At 44.3% G+C, this 18,324-nt stretch overlaps 1 protein-coding gene across 3 annotated transcripts in view; it reads left to right on the top strand.

Moving 5' to 3' along the window:
• The window catches only part of Kif2c (kinesin family member 2C), a 61,519-nt gene extending 48,093 nt beyond the window's left edge, over nt 1–13,426 (top strand). For 2 of the 3 annotated variants that reach the window (XM_020183425.2, XM_074080310.1), the window contains 16 exons: nt 423–545; nt 1,084–1,184; nt 1,949–2,044; nt 2,901–2,955; nt 3,044–3,206; nt 5,815–5,905; nt 6,140–6,203; nt 6,282–6,373; nt 7,284–7,426; nt 8,186–8,390; nt 8,498–8,608; nt 9,743–9,810; nt 10,011–10,116; nt 10,217–10,330; nt 12,607–12,730; nt 12,875–13,426. In XM_020183425.2, the coding sequence (XP_020039014.1) occupies nt 423–545; nt 1,084–1,184; nt 1,949–2,044; nt 2,901–2,955; nt 3,044–3,206; nt 5,815–5,905; nt 6,140–6,203; nt 6,282–6,373; nt 7,284–7,426; nt 8,186–8,390; nt 8,498–8,608; nt 9,743–9,810; nt 10,011–10,116; nt 10,217–10,330; nt 12,607–12,730; nt 12,875–12,957 (1,739 nt within the window). In that variant the 3' untranslated portion in view covers nt 12,958–13,426. Of the gene's footprint in view, nt 1–422; nt 588–1,083; nt 1,185–1,948; nt 2,045–2,900; nt 2,956–3,043; nt 3,207–5,814; nt 5,906–6,139; nt 6,204–6,281; nt 6,374–7,283; nt 7,427–8,185; nt 8,391–8,497; nt 8,609–9,742; nt 9,811–10,010; nt 10,117–10,216; nt 10,331–12,606; nt 12,731–12,874 lie in introns of all 3 variants that reach the window. The other variant, XM_074080309.1, reaches the window with a different exon arrangement.
• Nucleotides 13,427–18,324: the final 4,898 nt, after the last annotated feature.

Raw genomic sequence — 18,324 nt, 5'->3', positions numbered from 1 at the left:
AGTTCCCTGACATCCCTGGCTTTTTTTTTTTTTTTCTTCAGTCTTTCAGTGTTTGCTCCACCTGGATTTCCGAGACTTTGGAGAAGTCAGAAATGCTTGACTTTTCTCCCAAAGGCCCATTCAAACTAAGAATTCATACTTGGGTCAAGTCCACAGAGTCAGGCCTCCAAGTACTTTTCCTTTCCTGAAAAGGCCAATACTGAGCTATTCACACACCTTAAGGATATTTTGAGCCCAGGAGCCTGACCTTGCAGAGAGGGTAGTTAGGTTTAGGATATTGGATATTGGTCAAGGTGAAGGGAAAAGCCCAACATTTGCTCATGAGCCCTTGCTGAGTTGGCAGGCAGTAGCCTTCTCCTGGCCCAAATAAGGACAGCTGCAATGTGCCTGCCTGCTTCTCCAGTGAATCTTGTTCTCCACAGCTGGCCCCATTAGGCCCTCCTGCTCTGCAGTGGCTGAAATACCATTGACGATGGTCAGCGAGGAGGTGGAAGAGCAAGTCCACGCCATCCGAGGCAGCTCTTCTGCAAACCCTGTGAACTCAGGTAGACGTGCCAAGCTGTCTGCTTTTCTGCTTCTAGTATGGGGTAGGTATTTAACATCTGGCCTACTTGGACACCTGAGTTCAAGATCCCTCTTTTCGCCTTGAAGGCATGTTTTCATGTGGCTGTGGACTCCATCTTTCACAAGATGTGAAAGATTGGGTAGAATCCCTCTGATAATGGTTGAGGTGTTATCACAGCTAAGGTCTTGAAGAATAGCCCAGGGTGACTCTCAAGACAAAGCAGGGCTATCCGGCCTGTTTTTGATTGTTGAGAAAATAGCCACAGAAGCATAGAGTCTGGGTCAGAACTAGAGTGCTATTGTCACTGCTCTTACCTCACATTAACCAAGTCATTATTACTTCATGGATGTGTCCATCCAAGGATCACATGTATGCTTGCTTCTTCTTGCATGTAGTGATTTAAAGGCAAGGATCTAGAGAAGGCCTGTTCCAGAGAAAGGCCCAGGACTCAGCAAAACAGCAAGAGAACAGCAGACTGACCTAGACGAGTAAAAGAGTGACTTCCTTTTTCCCCCTAGTTCGGAGGAAATCATGTATTGTGAAGGAAATGGAAAAAATGAAGAATAAGCGGGAAGAGAAAAGGGCCCAGAACTCTGAAATAAGAATAAAACGAGCCCAGGTACTTTTTTTTTTTTTTTTTGGTGTGATACTAGGGTTTGAATTCAGGGCCTCTTACTTGCTGGGCAGATGCTGTACCAGTTGAACCCATGCCCCTGTCCCTGAGCCCAGGTACACCCAGCTGGGAGCTTGGGTCAGGGTTTTAGGACAGGCATCCTTCACTAAAGGCAACAGAAATACAGTTGCCAGCATTTCTGAGGCTCCAATTCTGGTATCTAGGAAATTTAATTGATTTCTTACCAGGTTTGTTCAGAGAATAAATACATAATTCAGAAGTTACTTCAAGGCCCTCAGATGAGCAATACTTCATGCTGATTGACTAATGGGAAAATCCATCACATGCTCATGCAGTGTGGTACCATTGCTGGGCATAGTTGCCTGCTTTCCACTTGTTCCACCTAGTTGCATGTATCACAGGGTGGGGGTAACTGCAACTGGAGTCCCTTTAATTGGGTTAATTGCTGTAAGGAAACCCAAAGTACTGCTGTGCCTCCTGAAATGTAGAACAGTAGCCCTTGTTCTACTTCCTAGGGTAGTTACTATGTATACCTAGGCTTCCTTGCCAATCTCTGCTCCTAGGGCTTTGTACCTGACTTCTTGGTCAAGAGCCAGACTGAGAGGTTTGTCAACTATGAAGTTGTAACAAAAGATGTTACTACTGCCGCTTATTGCTGGGTCTGAGAGCACTTAATATCTTTTTTTTTTTTTTTTTTTGAGCACTTAATATCTTAACAGTGTACCCTTTATTGCTTTTATTTCAAATAGGAGTATGACAACAGCTTTCCAAACTGGGAATTTGCCCGGATGATTAAAGAATATCGTACTACTCTGGAATGTCATCCACTTAATATGACTGATCCTGTAAGTAAATCAAGGGACAGAAAACTCATGGTTATCGGAATGAAAGCATATAGGGATCTTCACTCAACCTGAGGTGCCCCGCCCTCCTGGTTCTTGTTGTTTGTTTCTTCTTTGCTGGAGATTAAACCCACAGCCTCATGCATGCTGAACAGAAAGTCTACCACTGAGCCATGTACCCCTCCCATTTACTTATCTAGTTATTTATTTATATATTTTGCAGTGTTAGGGATAGAACCCAGGGTCTCCAACATTCTAGGAAAGTGTTCTACCACTTGAACCATACCCCTATCCCTCCCTTCTCACTTTTTTAAGACAAGGTTTTGGTCTGTAGCCTAGGCTGGCCTTAAACTGGCAATCCTGCCTCAGTCTCCAAAGATTACAGGTGTGTACCAATACACCTGGCTTGCTTTCTCCCTTCCCCGTCCTTCTTTTCTTCCTTCCTTCCTTTCCTTCCTTCTTCTTCCTCTCCTTCCCTCCCTTCCTCTCCCTCCCTCCCTTCTTCACTTTCCCTCCATCCCTCCCATCCCTCTCTCCCTTCTTTCTTTTAATCCCCTTTGGTGGGCTATAAATAGTGAGGCTCAGGTGAAAGTCTAATTTTTACAAAATGTACCCTAACCCCAATGTGTAGGTTGGCCTAGAGTGTTGCTAAGATTTATGAAAATAGTATTCTTCAAGGCAGCAGAATGAGAAAACTGAGTGCAACCTTCTTGTGCTCTATAGTGACTAATGGGAGAGGCTGGGGTCCTAGTGTTAGGTCTTGTCCCTTGACTTGGCCAGGGGAGGAGGTGTGGACAAACTTTCTTTTGATACTGCTCTGACCCTTCTCCCTTTGGTGTCTCCTCTCATCCTCTTGTAGATTGAAGAGCACAGGATTTGTGTCTGTGTTAGGAAACGCCCTTTGAATAAGCAAGGTAAGCCCATTAGTCAGAAGGAGACACCAGACTGACTGAGGTTTACCTGTGACCATGGAGCAGCCCCTGAAATATTCTCCTTCTGCAGAACTAGCCAAGAAAGAAATCGATGTGATTTCGGTTCCTAGCAAGTGCCTTCTCTTCGTGCATGAACCCAAATTAAAAGTGGACTTAACAAAGTATCTAGAGAACCAGGCATTCTGTTTTGACTTTGCATTTGATGAAACAGCATCAAATGAAGTTGTCTACAGGTTAGTTTGTTGCCTATTTTTAATTCCTCCTTGTGTCCCCTCTAGTATCCCCTCCTCTTTTTTGATGTTGGACATTATGGTAACTCATACATGCTGAATTCCAAACCCCTCCTGGCCTGTCATGTTTTTATGAAGCTCTGGCCCCAGGTACCAGGAAGGCCTTATTTGGGGCCTCCCATATGTCCCTTTGCAGCTTTAGCAGCCCATCTTTGAGTGAGTCATAAATGAAGTATTACCATTACCACTAGTCTTAATAGATTCAGGTAACTCTAATTCTGCTCTTCCAATATGGTACGCTGTAGCCTCATTGAAATGTACATAAAAGTGAAAATTAAGTTAAGAATTCAGCAGATCTGGCTCTTGCCTGTAATCCTAGCTGCTTGGGAGGCTGAGATCGAGGATCGTGGCCTGAGGCCAGCCCGGGCAAATAGTTCACAAGACCTCGTCTCCAAAATTAACCATAACAAAATGGATTGGAGATATGGCTCAAGAAGTAGAGCTTGCAAATGTGAAGTCCTGAGTTCAAACCCCAGTCTCACCAAAACAAAAGAAGAGAACTTGTCCATCATTATAGAAAGTTCTATTAGACAGCACTATTCTTTTTTATTTTGTTGATGGTACTGGGGCTTGAACTCAAGAGCTTCATGCTTGTAGGCAGGTGCTGTAACACTTGAGCTACTTTGTCAGTCCTTTTTTACATTGGTCATTTTTGAGATAGGGTTTTGAGAGCTATTTGCCCAGGCTGGCCTCCAACCATGATCCTTCTGATCTCTGCCTCCTGAGTAGCTAGAATTATAGGTGTGAGCCACCAGTGCCCAATACAGACAGCACTAGTCTATAGCAAAGGGTGACAAACTGGTTCATAGGCCGTGTCTGACAAATGATCCTTTACTTATGGCCCTCAAACCAAAACTAGTTTTTATGTTTTTAAAGGTTTTTTTTTAAAGGTCGATCTCTCTGTTTATTTTTCAGTGCTGGGGTTTGAATCCAGAGCCTTGTGCATGCTAGGCAAGTGCTCTACTGCTCAGCTACTTCCCTAGCCACTGGGGTTTTTTTTTGAGAGAGAATCTTATTATGTATAGCCTGGACTGGCCTTGAACTCAAAATGTAGCCCAAACTGGTCTCAAACTCTACCCTCCAGCCTCAGCCTCCCAAGTGCTAGGATTGCTTATGAGAGCCACCACCCCTGGCTTAAAGTGTTTTTCTTTTCTATTTTTTTTACTGTGGTTTGAACTCAGGGCCTTGCCCTTTCTAGGCAGGCACTCTACCACTTGAGCCATTCCTCCAACTTAAAGGGTTTTTCAATCAAAAAAAGAAGCTGGGCATGGTGGTACATGCCTGTAAATCCTAGCACTCAGGAGGCCAAGGTAGGAAGATGGACACTTTGAGGCTAGCCAGGCTACTACTTAACATGACACTGTGGGGAAAAAAAAAAAGAAGAAGAAGAAAGGAAAAGAGAAAAGAAATAAAGGAAAATGTGACAGAAACTCTGTATAGTCCACAATGCACAAAATATTTCAGACTTGATGTATTAAAAAAACATTTTTTTAGCCAGGCACCAGTGGCTCATGCCTATAATCCTAGCTACTCAGGAGGATCATAGTTCCAAAGCCAGCCCCAGGCAAATAAATTGGGAGACCCTATCTTTAAAAAAAAAAAAAAAAAAAAAATCACACGAAAGGACTGGCAGAGTGGCTCAGATAGTTAGAATACCTGTTTAGCAAGTGTGAGGCCCTGAGTTCAAACCGCAGCTCCACCAAGAAAAAAGAAAAAAAAATTTAGGCTTGGGTTTCCCCTGTATCTTGTGCTAGAAGTAATCTGCTAAGCTCAGTTTTCCTCTTAGGTCTCCAGGGTCAGAGGAGGGGCTGGATGGCTCAAAGTACTGGCCCCCTGCCTGCCCTAGCAGGTCAGTCCAGCACTCTACCCACCACTTCTCAATTAGCTAGTAGTTCAGATTTGTTAATGAGGTCAGGATGAGGTTGGACCTCCTGCCAGGACTGAGGCAGGAGAGAAATGCTCTACTTAGAAGGTATCAAGGACCCTGGGAGTTTGGCAGTGGAGCATTTCTAGGGAGTACATTTTGGCAGTAGCTACCCTTGGCCCTCCACATATATGGGTTCTACATCTGTGGGTTCAACCGACTGCAGACTGATAATAATTGAGAAAAGATTGTGTCTGTACTGAACATGTATAGAATTTTTTTCTTGTCATTCTTTCCTAAATGATGTGGTATAGTATAACAACTACCTTGCACTTACATTGTATTAGGTATAAACAATCTAGAGATTATGGAAAGATATGTGTAGGTTATTTTCCCTAAGTATCTGCAAGGGGTTCCTGGAACCAGTCCCCCTTGGACCTTGAGAGCTTGTTTGGAGGTTCTAATAGGGGAGCGCAGGTACTAGTATACCCTTGACTGAAGAATGGGCTCTATCGGGGAAGGTTATCCTCTTTGAGCACACAGCTTTCCACAGCACCTCACATGGAGCACTGAGGGAGGAAGGGGATACCACCTAGCCAGCTAGATCACCCTCACCTCCCACCCCTCATGGACAGCAAGGGATGACTGTACAAATGCTCTTCCCTTCTATTCCATCCTTTCTCCTAGGTTCACAGCAAGACCACTGGTACAAACAATTTTCGAAGGAGGAAAAGCAACTTGTTTTGCATATGGGCAGACAGGAAGTGGCAAGACACATGTGAGTATTCAAATCTGGCAAAGAGAGAATACTTCCTATAGTGCCACACTAGATCCCTGAAAAGGAAGACAATGACTTTCTTGCACAAAGTCCCTTGCCATGCCAGATGCTGGGAGGGACTTTAGCATGTCCAACCTCTTGGCTTTGGTGTGGCCCACTGTGGCAGTAGAGCCAGCAGTGCTCTGGCCTAGGCTAAGAGCTCTTACCATGGTTGTCTACATTTTCCATTTGCAGACTATGGGTGGAGACCTGTCTGGTAAAGCTCAAAATGCATCGAAAGGGATCTACGCAATGGCCTGTAAGTAATATGTTTTGCCTCATTGGAATTGGGCACAGAAAGGCAAGTTGCTTAACTTATCCAGGCTTTCCCCCTTAGCTCGGGATGTGTTCCTCTTGAAGAATCAGTCCCGCTACCGGAACCTGGGCCTGGAAGTCTATGTGACATTCTTCGAGATCTACAATGGGAAGGTAGTAGTCAGGCAGCCCCCTGTCTATGCTGATGGGGGCCTCTGACTTTCTAAATCTTTGCAATTGGCTAGAAGTTACAGAAGCCACCCAACCTGTTAGCTGTCAAGCCTTTGAGCCACTCTCCCTTGGTGTGTATAAGAGGTTTCATCTGAGGGTCAGATGGCACCCAAGCTCAACAAGTATAGCAGGAATACTCCTCAGGGCTTCCTCTCAGGGGAAGGATTTGCTTTGTGTGTGTCCTGTTCTCTCTTGAACCCTCTCCCCCCTTCATAATCTTCCTCCCCTGATTATGAATGTTCTCATTGACATACACGCCTCCCTGTATATAAAACTCTCTTTAAATTTCTATATTATCACTACACTTTTTTTTTTTGTGGGACTGGAGTTTGAACTCAGGGCTTTGTGTTTACAAAGCACACACTCTACTGCTTATTTTCTACTGGTTATTTTGGTGATGGGGCCTGAGCTGGCCTCACTTCAAACTGGAATTGTCCTTATCTCAACTTCCAAGTAGCTAGGATTTCAGGTGTGAGCCATCAATGCCTGGGATCTCTATACTTATGCAGAATTTTTTTCCCTAGCACAGGATCTAGATAATAAAAATAGCTAATTTTTATTATTAACAGGATATTCTAAGCACATAATTTGACTTGACTGTGGGAAACAGGCCAGAGTGGTTCAGTAACTTTCCTAGGCTTATGCAGCTAATAAAGTAGCAAAGTCAAACTGAATAGAGGTAAACCAGTTCAAACCCCAAGTACAATGCCCTCTGATAACTATCAGCTGGTATTCTCTCTGCCTTTTCTGCTGCTGGTCCTTGTCCAAGTTAGGGCAGGCTCTGTAGGAGGGAGGAGTTGGGCAGAGTGCCTGGCACCTATGGCCTTAGGCTTATTCCTTCTATCTTGCATAGCTATTTGATCTACTCAACAAAAAGGCCAAGTTACGTGTGCTGGAAGACAGCAAGCAACAGGTGCAAGTGGTGGGGCTGCAGGAGCATCTGGTTAACTCTGCTGATGATGTCATCAAGATGATCAATGTGGGCAGCGCCTGCAGGTCAGCATCCTGACAAGGGGAGGGGGCCACCATCTAATGCCTGGCTCAGGTGATAAGAGTTAACCCTGAAGAAAAAAAGCTAACTCTAAAAAAAAAAATAAAAGATAACTCTGAGGCCATTTTTGTTTCCACATAATGCTGCTTCTGCCAGGTTGGTAAGGACCTGAAGGCCTCTGCTTTAAGAGATCTTAGTGGGGCAGATGATGCAGGGCCAGAGGCTCTTTAAAACCAAATCAAAGCAACTTAAATCTAACGAAAGCAGGCTTTACTTACAGCCATGCTTCCTGGCATCTATGGGATTCTGCTTGTCCCTCCCTTTATGGTAGAAGTCAGGAGCTCTGGATCTGTTCTGACCTGCAAGTAGTGGGGCCATAGCTCCTCCGTACAGAGGCAGGGAAGCACTGGTGTGGTGCAGGGCAGCTATGGAGATCCAGGTGGGGCTGCTCTCTGCAAGGCCCTCAAATTCTGACAAGTGATTCATGTGTGCCCTGTAGCAAAGGCAGCTCATCCTTCCCCATGTTTTTATGAGCTCCCAGGTCTGGCTAAGACCCCAGTATAGAATCTAGTACTGATTTGTTAGAAATGTGTTAGGTCCAGAGCTGGAGAGCTGCTGTCCAGGAGAGCAGAATAGAAGGAAGTCTTGAGAAAGGGTAACACAGGACTTGTTAGAATCCTGACCTGGCTTAAACACTGGGGTTCCCTGGGGACTGGTGATCCCAGAAGTTCATGACCTTTCTTTATCATCCCCTTTTGCCACAGGACCTCTGGGCAAACGTTTGCCAACTCCAACTCTTCCCGCTCCCACGCCTGCTTCCAGATTCTTCTGCGAGTCAAAGGGAGAATGTACGGCAAGTTCTCTTTGGTGGATCTGGCAGGGAATGAGCGAGGGGCGGATACCTCCAGTGCCGACCGGCAGACCCGCATGGAGGCTGCAGAAATCAACAAAAGTCTCCTGGCCCTGAAGGTATGGCAGGGCCTAGCTAGTTATGGTCTGGAGGGCAGCTGGGAAGAGAGGGATGTGGATAGCACAAGAGAAAAACAGGGGTTTCAGTCGTTCCTGCTGCCCCACAGGAATGTATCAGGGCCCTGGGACAGAACAAGGCTCACACCCCGTTCCGAGAGAGCAAGTTAACACAGGTGCTGAGAGACTCGTTTATTGGGGAGAACTCAAGGACTTGCATGGTGAGTAAGGTCACTTTGGAGGTGATGGTACAGAGGAGACAGTTGCTTTCCAAAGAGACATTTCGTTCTTTCCCTACAGGAGGCTCAGCCAGTCTGATAGTGCCTGTATTTCCAAGGTCTTGACTGGGCTCCCACATCCTGCTTTGCTGCAGGGAGGAAAGAATCGACTTCCTTTACTGTGTGTGGGGTCAGCTCTTGGTTTGGGGGAGGTCTTTGTTCCCTTACCTCATAAATGAGTTCTAGAATTTGAAGATAAACTTTTTTTTTTTTTTGTGGACTGGGGTTTGAACTCAGGGCCTATACCTTGAGCCACTCCACCAGCCCTTTTTTTGTGTGTGTGTGCATGATGGGTTTTTTCAAGATAGGGTCTTGAGAACTATTCGCCTAGGCTGACCTCAATCTGTGATCCTTCTGATCTCTGCCTCCCGAGTAGCTGGGATTACAAGTGTGAGCCACCAGCAACTGGTTGAAAATAGACTTTAAGGGAAGCAAGAGAGGGAAGTCTTCATCTCTTCCATGGCTTCCTTCTGGTTCACTGGCTCCAAGCCTAGGAAATAGACTAGATCATGAGGCTGCAGCCTCCAGTGATTTCTCATCTCCTTTCCTATTTTATCTCCAGGCCCTGCTATGAGGTCTGCCATTTCTCCCCTCAAGAGTATATCCTAGTGACTACCATCTGAGTAGGGACCTTTTCATGAGGAAAGGGGTGGGAGTCGGGGGTAGTGCTGGGGATTGAACCCAGGGCCTCACCCATGCTAGAAAGTACCCTACCACTGAGCTACACCCTCAGTCCCTCTGACTAAGCTCTAAATGCTTCTTCCTGAGGCCTTATCCCTTGGTGGCACACCTGTAATCACAGCTAACTAGGGAGGATGAAGTAGGAGGGATCACTTTAGTGCAAGACTGGGCAACACAGTGAGACCCTGACTTAAAAAAGAAAAAAACAAAAAACAGGGAACTAATTTTTAATTTGCATTGCCCATGGGCAAGTTGCCTAGCAAAGCATAGGTGCCTGATGAATACTCCCACCTAACCTTACCTTGTGGGTCTCAGCCACTCAAAGAGATTCCTCCCAGCAGTCATTCTAGGAGCAGGTTGGCTAGTATCTCTAACCGTCCATTCTCTCTTTTGCAGATTGCTATGATTTCACCAGGCATAAGCTCCTGTGAATATACTTTAAACACACTACGATATGCAGACAGGTACTAGTACCTACAACCAGGTGGGACACAGAACAGAAGGGCAGGGTCCCAGTGCCCAATGTATACAGCCTTATGTGACTCAGTGAATCTGAGGCATGGGAGACTTGGATTTCTGAGCCTTGCTGCCTGAGTGGTGCTACACTCCTGTGGTGAGTGCCAAGAGGGTTGCTATGGGATGCGAGACCTTCTTATTTCCTCAGAGTTAAGGAGCTAAGCCCCCACAGTGGGCCCAGTGGAGAGCAGCCAATTCAAATGGAAACAGAAGAGATGGAAGCCAGCCCTTCCAGGACCCTGATCTCAGGCAATGTAAGGGACCAAGGTGGGGCCGGGCAAGATGAAAGTATGGCCTCTGAAGTGGAAACAGAGCCACACTCTACACTGTTGTCTCTTCTTTTGCTCCCCTCAGTTCTCCAAGGAAGAGGAGGAACTGTCTTCCCAGATGTCCAGCTTTAATGAAGCCATGACTCAGATCAGGGAGCTGGAAGAGAGGGCTGTGGAAGAGCTCAGGGAAATTATACAGGTGGGAGCTGGCCCTGGCCAGGGTGGGATTGAGTATCCACATTTGCACAGCCTACAGAGTGCTCAGCACTATTCCTGGAACATGATAGGGGCTCTGCTGCCAGGGGTCTTCAGGTTGGATTGGCAAGAGGCAGCCTTCTATTAGCATTCCTTAATGCTAGGCATGTCAGTCTAGCTGTTCTTCTAGGGCAGCTAATGACCATACCACCTGTCACAAATAGGCTTTCTTGCATCCCCCCAGCTGGAGTTAGCCTCCTCCATGTTCCTCTTAACTGAGGGTTTAGAAAGTTATTCACATACAGGGATCTTGTTTTGTTTATTCAGTAAATGTTCCAGCTCCTGTGCTGCAATCATAAACCAAAAACATCAGATATGGGGGTATGGCTCAAGTGGCAGAGCGCCTACTTAGAAGTATAAGACCCCAAGTTCAAACCCCAGTACTGAAAGAAAAAAAAAAAAAAAACAATAAAAAAACCCATCAGGTATAGATAGTAGGCCCTAAATGAAACTTGAGATCAATCCTGACTCTTCTAGGTATGAGCTGATATCCTTGTGAAAGTCGGCCTCCCTGGGCCTCAGTTTCTCCAACCCTAAACTGGATGAGATAGGATGGTGTTTTTGAGGATTAAGTCATGAACACAGTGCCCAACTTGTAGCTGGAGTTGAGTAAGTGGTAGATGCTACTTCTGTGATCTCTGATATTGGGGAAAGGCATAATAGTATCTCCTAACAGAGGGGCATTCTGAGGATTACAGAACAGAAAGGAAGAATTTGTAGCACTTGTGAGGCAGGGCTCTGATGGATAAGTGTCTATCAGGTCCTGTCTCCCTGGACTATCTAGGGGTACTGAGGTTTGAAAGGACATGGCAGTTTCAGTACAAATGAAAGAGTCACTGTGGTCAGAGCAAAAGGTGTGAGCAGATGATAGAGGAAGATTAAAGACGTGGACAAGTTAGCAAGGCCCTGATGCAAAGGGACTTTTTTATATGTAATGTAGCTCATACCAAAGGCTTAGACTTCATTATAAAGATGGTGGAGACCTTTGAAAGAACTTAAGCAGAGTGGTAACATGGTGGTCATAGCAATCTTTTTTATTTTTTTTTGGTGGGACTGAGGTTTGAACTCAGGGCTTTGGCTTGCAAAGCAGTCACTCTACTGCTTAAGTCACTTCCAGTCCATTTTGCTCTGTTATTTTGGAGATGGGGTCTCCTGAACTATTTGCTCTGCTGACCTCAAGTCACGATACTCCTAATCTCAGCTTCTCAAGTAGGTAGAATTATGGGCATGAGCCACCAGCACCCAGCACAGCCTCTTAAGTTTTTTTCTTTTTTCAGTGCTAGGGATTGAAGCTGGGGCTTTGCACATGCTAAGCAAGCACTCTAACACTGAGCTACATCCTTAGCCTTTATTTTATTTATTTATTTATGTATTTATTTTGAGAGTCTCATGATGTAGCCCAAGCAAGCTTTGAATTTATGATACTGTTGTGTTAGCCTCACAAGTGCTAAGATTATAGGCATATGCCACCATGTCTGGCTTATATTAGTTTTAGATACATCTGTAACGGATGGCTCGGTGATAGAGTGCTTGCCTCACATGTATGAAACTCTGGGTTCAATCTCCAGCACTGGAAAAAAAGAAAGAATGGGAGGGAAGGAGGATGGAAGGAAAAGGACTATAGATAATGCTTAGTGGTAGAGCACTTGTTTAGCCCCAGGTTTGAGCCCCAGCGCTTGGGGAGGGGGGCAGGGAGATAGATGTATTACTGTGGCCTCAGAGTAGAGCCTGGCTTGGGAGGCAGAGGCAGTAAGAGGTTGGGAAGAGTTCAACAGAGATGATGGTGCATAGACCAAGGTGTGTCCACGGCCATGGGATTGGAGCAAAGGCATAAGATTCAAGAACAAATGCATGGGTTTAGATTTATAGCAGACCTGTCCCCCTAGGCCTCTCATAGTATCTCATGCCAGAACAAGCTGTGGCTCCAAACCATGAAAGTGGAATTGGCAGAATTGGTGACAAGCAGGGTAGAAGTTATCACTCCAATTTCTGTTTTGGGCAGCAGGACTATTGATCCCATTAATTTGACAAAGTCTTGGGACAAGTTTAGGGTGGGAAGATGATGAATTCAAACTCAGGATTTCTCAAGGGACAGAATCAGGAGGCAGAGTATAGGCCATGGACATGCTTCTGCATTGCCAGTGGTTGGACCCCAGCAAGAATTTGGTGAAGTGTTTTAGTTGTTATTGAGGTGACATGGCCCTCCCTATGTTGTTGTAGCAAGGACCAGGCTGGCTTGAACTCTCTGAGATGACGGAACAGCCAGACTATGACCTGGAGACATTTGTGAACAAAGCAGAATCTGCTCTGACCCAGCAGACCAAGCACTTCTCAGCCTTAAGAGGTGGGTGTAGCTGAGTGGATTTGGTGGATGGTGGTGGCCTGCTGGCTCTTGGACAATGCAGGCAATGGCAGCTCTGCCCTAAGTAAGTGGGAGCCTCTGAGACTCTCACTAACCCCTTGTGCCCTACTCCCACTTCCTTCCCAGATGTCATCAAGGCCTTGCGCCTGGCCATGCAGCTGGAAGAGCAGGCAAGCAAACAAATAAACAAGAAGAAACGGCCCCAGTGACAACTATAAATAAAGATCTGTTTGGTTTCACATCCAGCCTCTTCCCCTCCCCACCTTTCCCTTACAGACTGGTGGCTTTGGTCAGGATCTGAGCTGGGATAAGTTTTGGTAAATGCCAAGTGTGGGGCATTGGGCCCAGGGCAGCTGGGGAGGAGGTACTACTTTCCTGTTCTTCAGTTTGGAGCAGGAGGAGAGAGCCTTTAGTTCCTCTAAGAGGAGAGTGCTCTCTGGGTAGAGTTTCCCATGGGAGCAGCATCCTGCCTGCATGGACTGGCTGCTGGTGGAGGCTCCCCAAGATTGCCCTGGCTCTGAGGAAAAAGAAGCCTTTAGTCCAGCTTTCCATTGCCTTCCACACCTGTGAATTGAACACTTGCATGTTTTATACTTTGAAAAAAAGTTTGAGACCTCTTCCTTCCTTGTCATTTTGAATCCCAAGAGGATCTCTACTATTTTCTGCTTTATGTATTTGTATATTTTATCTAACAATAAAGAAAGAAAAAAAAAAGAAATAGTCTTTTGAGTGATGTGTGGGAAGGATCTGTGATGTTTCTGAGCCTTCTGGGACCAAGAACACTACTGCAACTTTAACTTCTGGGCAGCGCTGATTCTGTACTCTTCTTAAGAGGCCAAATCATTGCCTACAGCTTCAATGACAAGCTGAAGACTCCAACCTATGTGACTTGTTAGCAGTTTATTATATGTGTACTAGGCTCTAGGCCTTCCCGAGGGACAGGTACTATAATAGACTGGAGATGGTGCTCCATCTGTTACAGTCAGCTCACAGGATAAAAGACTTTGGGAACACCAAGTGCCAGTGATTCAAGCCAGCCCAGGCAAATAGGTCATGAGACCCTATTACAAAAAAGGGCTGGTGGAGTGGCTCAAGTGGTAGAGCACCTGCCTAATAAGGGTGAGGCCCCAATTTCAAGCCCCAGTACCACCAAAAAAAAAAAAAAAAAAGACTGGGAACACTGTTAAGAAAGAACTTGACTTGGAGAAGGAAGAATTTGAAGGGCAACATCAGTTTGATCGTGGAAAATGGAAAATGACAAGCTTGCATGGGCAGTTTGGGCACTGGAAGACCAGATTCTGTGTCATGGAACATGAATTACAAACAGTTCCTTAGTGCCCCTAAGGAACGGTTTTGGCGACACTGGGGTTTGGACTCAGCTTTGTGCTTGCTAGACAAGCAGCTGCCCTACACTTGAGCCAAGCTTCCAGATAAAGAAGGATTTTAAGCTCAGCATGGGTGCTGTATGCTTGTAATCCCAGCTACTGAGGAGGCAGAGACAGGAGAGTTGAGAGTTTGAGGTTTCAACCCTGTCAAAGTTAGCAAGACCCTATGTCAAAAACAAAAGGGCTGGAAGCATAGCTTAAGTGTTAGAGCACTTGTCTGGCAAGTACAAGGCCCTGAGTTCAAACTCCAGTACTGCCACAACAAAAATCCTTCTGCCAGGTGGCGGTGGCTACTCCTGTAATCCTAACTACCTGGGAGGCTGAGATCAGGAGGTTTCAAGTTTCAAGGACAGCCTTGGCAAATAGTTTGGAAGACCCCCCCGCCCAATCTCCAAAATAACCAGAGCAAAATGAACAGGAGGCATGGCTCAAGTAGAGTGCTTGCTTTGCAAGCATGAAGGCCTGAGTTCAAATCTCAGTCCCACCAAAAAAACAAAAATGTTCAAAAAATTTGAAAATATATCATGTATCAAAACACAAAATTACAACAAATTAAAATATTTTAATTGGCTCAATTTGCAACTCTAGAATTGGGCAGCACATTGTTCCATAAAGTAGAATGTGTTCCAATGAGCCAAACACAAGAGACTGGTTCTATATACAGAAAAGCGCTGACTGGTTAACATCAGGTTACTTTTTTAAGGATTAAGCCAGATGGAACGTCATTATGTCTATTTGAACTGGCCTGTTTGACTTATAAACAAAGTAAAGAAAGATTAAAAGAAGATTCATTTTAGCACCTGTTTCCCTCAATAATATGAAAATATTCAGAAAACATAGCCAGGCATACTTTTCTTTTTCCTTTTTATTTTTTTTCCCCTCTTTTTCAATTGTAGTTCTGGGGTTTGAACTTAGTGCCTCATACTTGCTAGGCAGCACTCTACCACTTGAGCTTTCCAATTAACTTCTGCAAGTATTTGCTGAAAACAAATTGTTTCCTTGCCCAAAAGTAAAACACCATTTCAAGGTGGGTCATTTGAGGAGTACATACTAAAATCTTCAGGGACATTAACTCTTAGAAAACTAGAATAGGACTGGAGGTATGACTCAAGCAGTGGAGCACCTGCTTTGCAAGCTTGAAGCACTGAGTTCAAACCCCAGTACCACCAAAAAAAAAAAAAAGTTACCATAGAAAACTGGAGTAACCCTTAGTACACCAGATCAGGCAGGGTGGGGGTGAGGGGGGCGTCAGTAAAATTTTTCTATAAAAGACCAGAGAATAAATATTGTCTGTCCCAGCCACTCAACTCTGTTATTGCTTAAAAAATATGGAAACAAATGAACATGCTTATGTTCCAGTAATACTTTATTTGCAAAAATAAATAACATGCCAGATATAGACCATGGGCTACCAACCCTGCACTAGAGAAATAATTATAGAGAGATCATTTTTGTGTCTATATTCTAGTGGCCTAAAAGTTTATATACTTCCAGCTGGTGCAGTGGCTCAAGTGGTAGAGTGGCTGCCTAGCATGCATGAACAAAAGCTCTAACACATCCAAAGAATTGCTTTCTGATTGATGCAGTTTCTCCCACAGATTCTTTTATTTATTTATTTATTTATTTAGGCATAGGGGTTTGAACTTAGAGCCTCACACTTTCTAGACAGGCACTTTACCGCTTGAGCTATTCCACCATCCCTGAACTCAGGACTTCATGCATGCAAAGCAGGTGCTCTACCACATAAGCCATGCCTTCAGTCCTTTTTTGTTTTCTTTTCTTTTTTCTCCAACAGATTCTTAATTTTTTTTGGCAGCACTGGGGTTTGAACTGAGGGCCTACACCTTGAGCCACTCCACCAGCCCTTTTCTGTGGGTTTTTTCAAGATAGAGTCTCAAACTATTTGGTGGGGGCTGGTTTCAAACTGTGATACTCCTGATCTCTGTCTACTGAGTAGCTGGAGGTGTGAGCCACCTGCGCCTGGCAGATTCTTAAATTTGTATTTGTATTGTTTCCAGGTGCATATGTTTTCTTTCCTAGTCTACCAGTTCAGAATTATGACATTTATCCTTTAGGATGGGTTAGGAATGTCCTTTCTGGAAACAGAATGGGGTAGATTTGATTCCATCTGGTTCGGTATAGTCCTAGGATTCTGAGCCCCTACAATATATAATTTTAAAATCAATTCAGTAAGTAGAACCACTGAGACAATATGTAGTTCTTAAAGTGGCAAATGTGGTTTTCATTTTTCAGCTCTTGCACGTTTTCAGTATTTTGAACATAGAGATTTCTTTTAATAATACAAAATTAAATTAACCACTTTGAATTTTAAAGATGGTGTGTGTGTTTGTGTGTGTATATCTATGTGTATTTCCTACAGAGGAAAAAGTACCTTTTTGTTCAATTTGTATCAATTCCTCTTTTCTAATTGTTGTGACATGGCAACTGTTGATAAATTATTGTAATTGTTTTGAAATGTAATGGGCTGGTGGAAGTGGCTCAAGTGGTAGTGAAGCACAAAGCCCTGAGTTCAACCCCTAGTATGACAAAAAAAAAAAATGTAATGAGGATGTTTTTTATTTTATCCAACTTTAATCTGTTATGTATCACTTAGATGTATCTGATAGCAACACTTAAAAAGTCTTTATATCTACAGATTTTTTTTGGATATCAGATTAGTTTCAGTCGGTGATGTTTAACTTAGTGTGAGTGACTACATTTTATTTTTCTGCCTGGTGCTGGGGATTCAACTCAACTGCCTGAGGTATGGCAAGCAAGCACTGTACTACTGGAGCTATACCCCCAGTCCCTCCATTTTGGTTTTTAGTCTGGTGTGTTGGGTCCTTAGTACAGTAAATTAGTTGAAAACAATGTCCTCTTATAATTACTTAACACATAATACACAAAAATTACATGAAATTCAAATCCCACTATCCAGTTTTATTGGCACACAGCCACTTACTATTATCTATAGCTGCTTTCAGAGAGACAAGTGAGTTGAAATAGTTGTGCCTATAATACTTACTCTTTTTTTTTTTTTCTTTTTGGAGGGATTGGGGTTTGAACTCAGGGTTTCAAGTTTACAAAACATATACTCTACCACTTGACCCATGTCTCCAGCTGATTTTACTCTGGTTATGTTAGAGATGGAGGCTCCAGAGCTATTTGCCCAGGCTGACTTGGAACCATGACCCTCTTGACCTCAGCCTCCCAAATAACTAGGATTACAGGCATAAGCCACTGGTGCAACAGCTATTTACTCTTCATAAAACGTTGCCAACCTCTCCATTATGCTCTCTCCCCAGATTCCCTTCACTTTGGTGGTTTTAATCACCACTTATATACCAAGGATTCCAGAAGTAACATCTTTTTCTGTAAGGATGACCAGACATGAAAAAGAAAAAAAAATATCCACTTGTGATTCAAGTGGACCTCAAAATGAGCATGTGCATAACATCTACTGTTACCTGGCCTCAATGCTGACTTACAATTTATAAATAACAAGAGCAGGGTTTTGAGGAAAAGGAAATAAGGTTCATTATTCATCAAAGAGGAGAACAGGGAGAGCCAACCCCTCAAAGCTCTGCCTCCTACTTCTGAGAGAAAATGTCCACCTTTTATTTTATTTTGGTTGAACTCAGGGCCTTATGCTCACTAGGCAGGTTCTCTACCACTTGAGCCACTCCACCAGTCCAAATGCTCAGCTTTTAAAGGGCAGTTCAGGGCTCAGCTTGACTGCATGACCAGATGCATGTTCACCATGGCAGCTGACCTTGATTCTCCAGGTGTTCAACGCCACTTCTCTGAAGCTGAATGTCTTGGCTGGCAGGTTTACTGCTCTGTTGGTCACTAAGAGACAGGGGTAGAGAGCTGCCTGGTCTAACTGAAGAGCAAAGAGAGTTAACTTTGGACTCTCCACCATGTAAACAAAGAAGACAAGAAATGTCAGATTAATTAACAAACTGGCCATCAGGCAAGCTGGGTACACAAAAAGTTTTCCTTTTTGTGGTCTCAGTTACATTTTCCCCACTCTCAATTAATTTCTTACATTTCTATGGAAAAGAAACATCACAATCATGTTTCCTGCCTTTAGTTTAATTCCTGGGCCCAAGTAAGGCGCTAGTGCGCTTCAATAAAAGCAGTTTGTAAGTCCCTGTTACGCTACCTTAGTCTACTCAACCTTGGTAAACG

This window comes from Castor canadensis, chromosome 7 (genome assembly GCF_047511655.1).
Source record: "Castor canadensis chromosome 7, mCasCan1.hap1v2, whole genome shotgun sequence".
NCBI classification, from domain to species: Eukaryota; Metazoa; Chordata; class Mammalia; order Rodentia; family Castoridae; genus Castor; species Castor canadensis.
The sequence above is the reverse complement of the archived record's forward strand: the minus strand, read 5'-3'. Positions and strand labels throughout refer to the sequence as shown.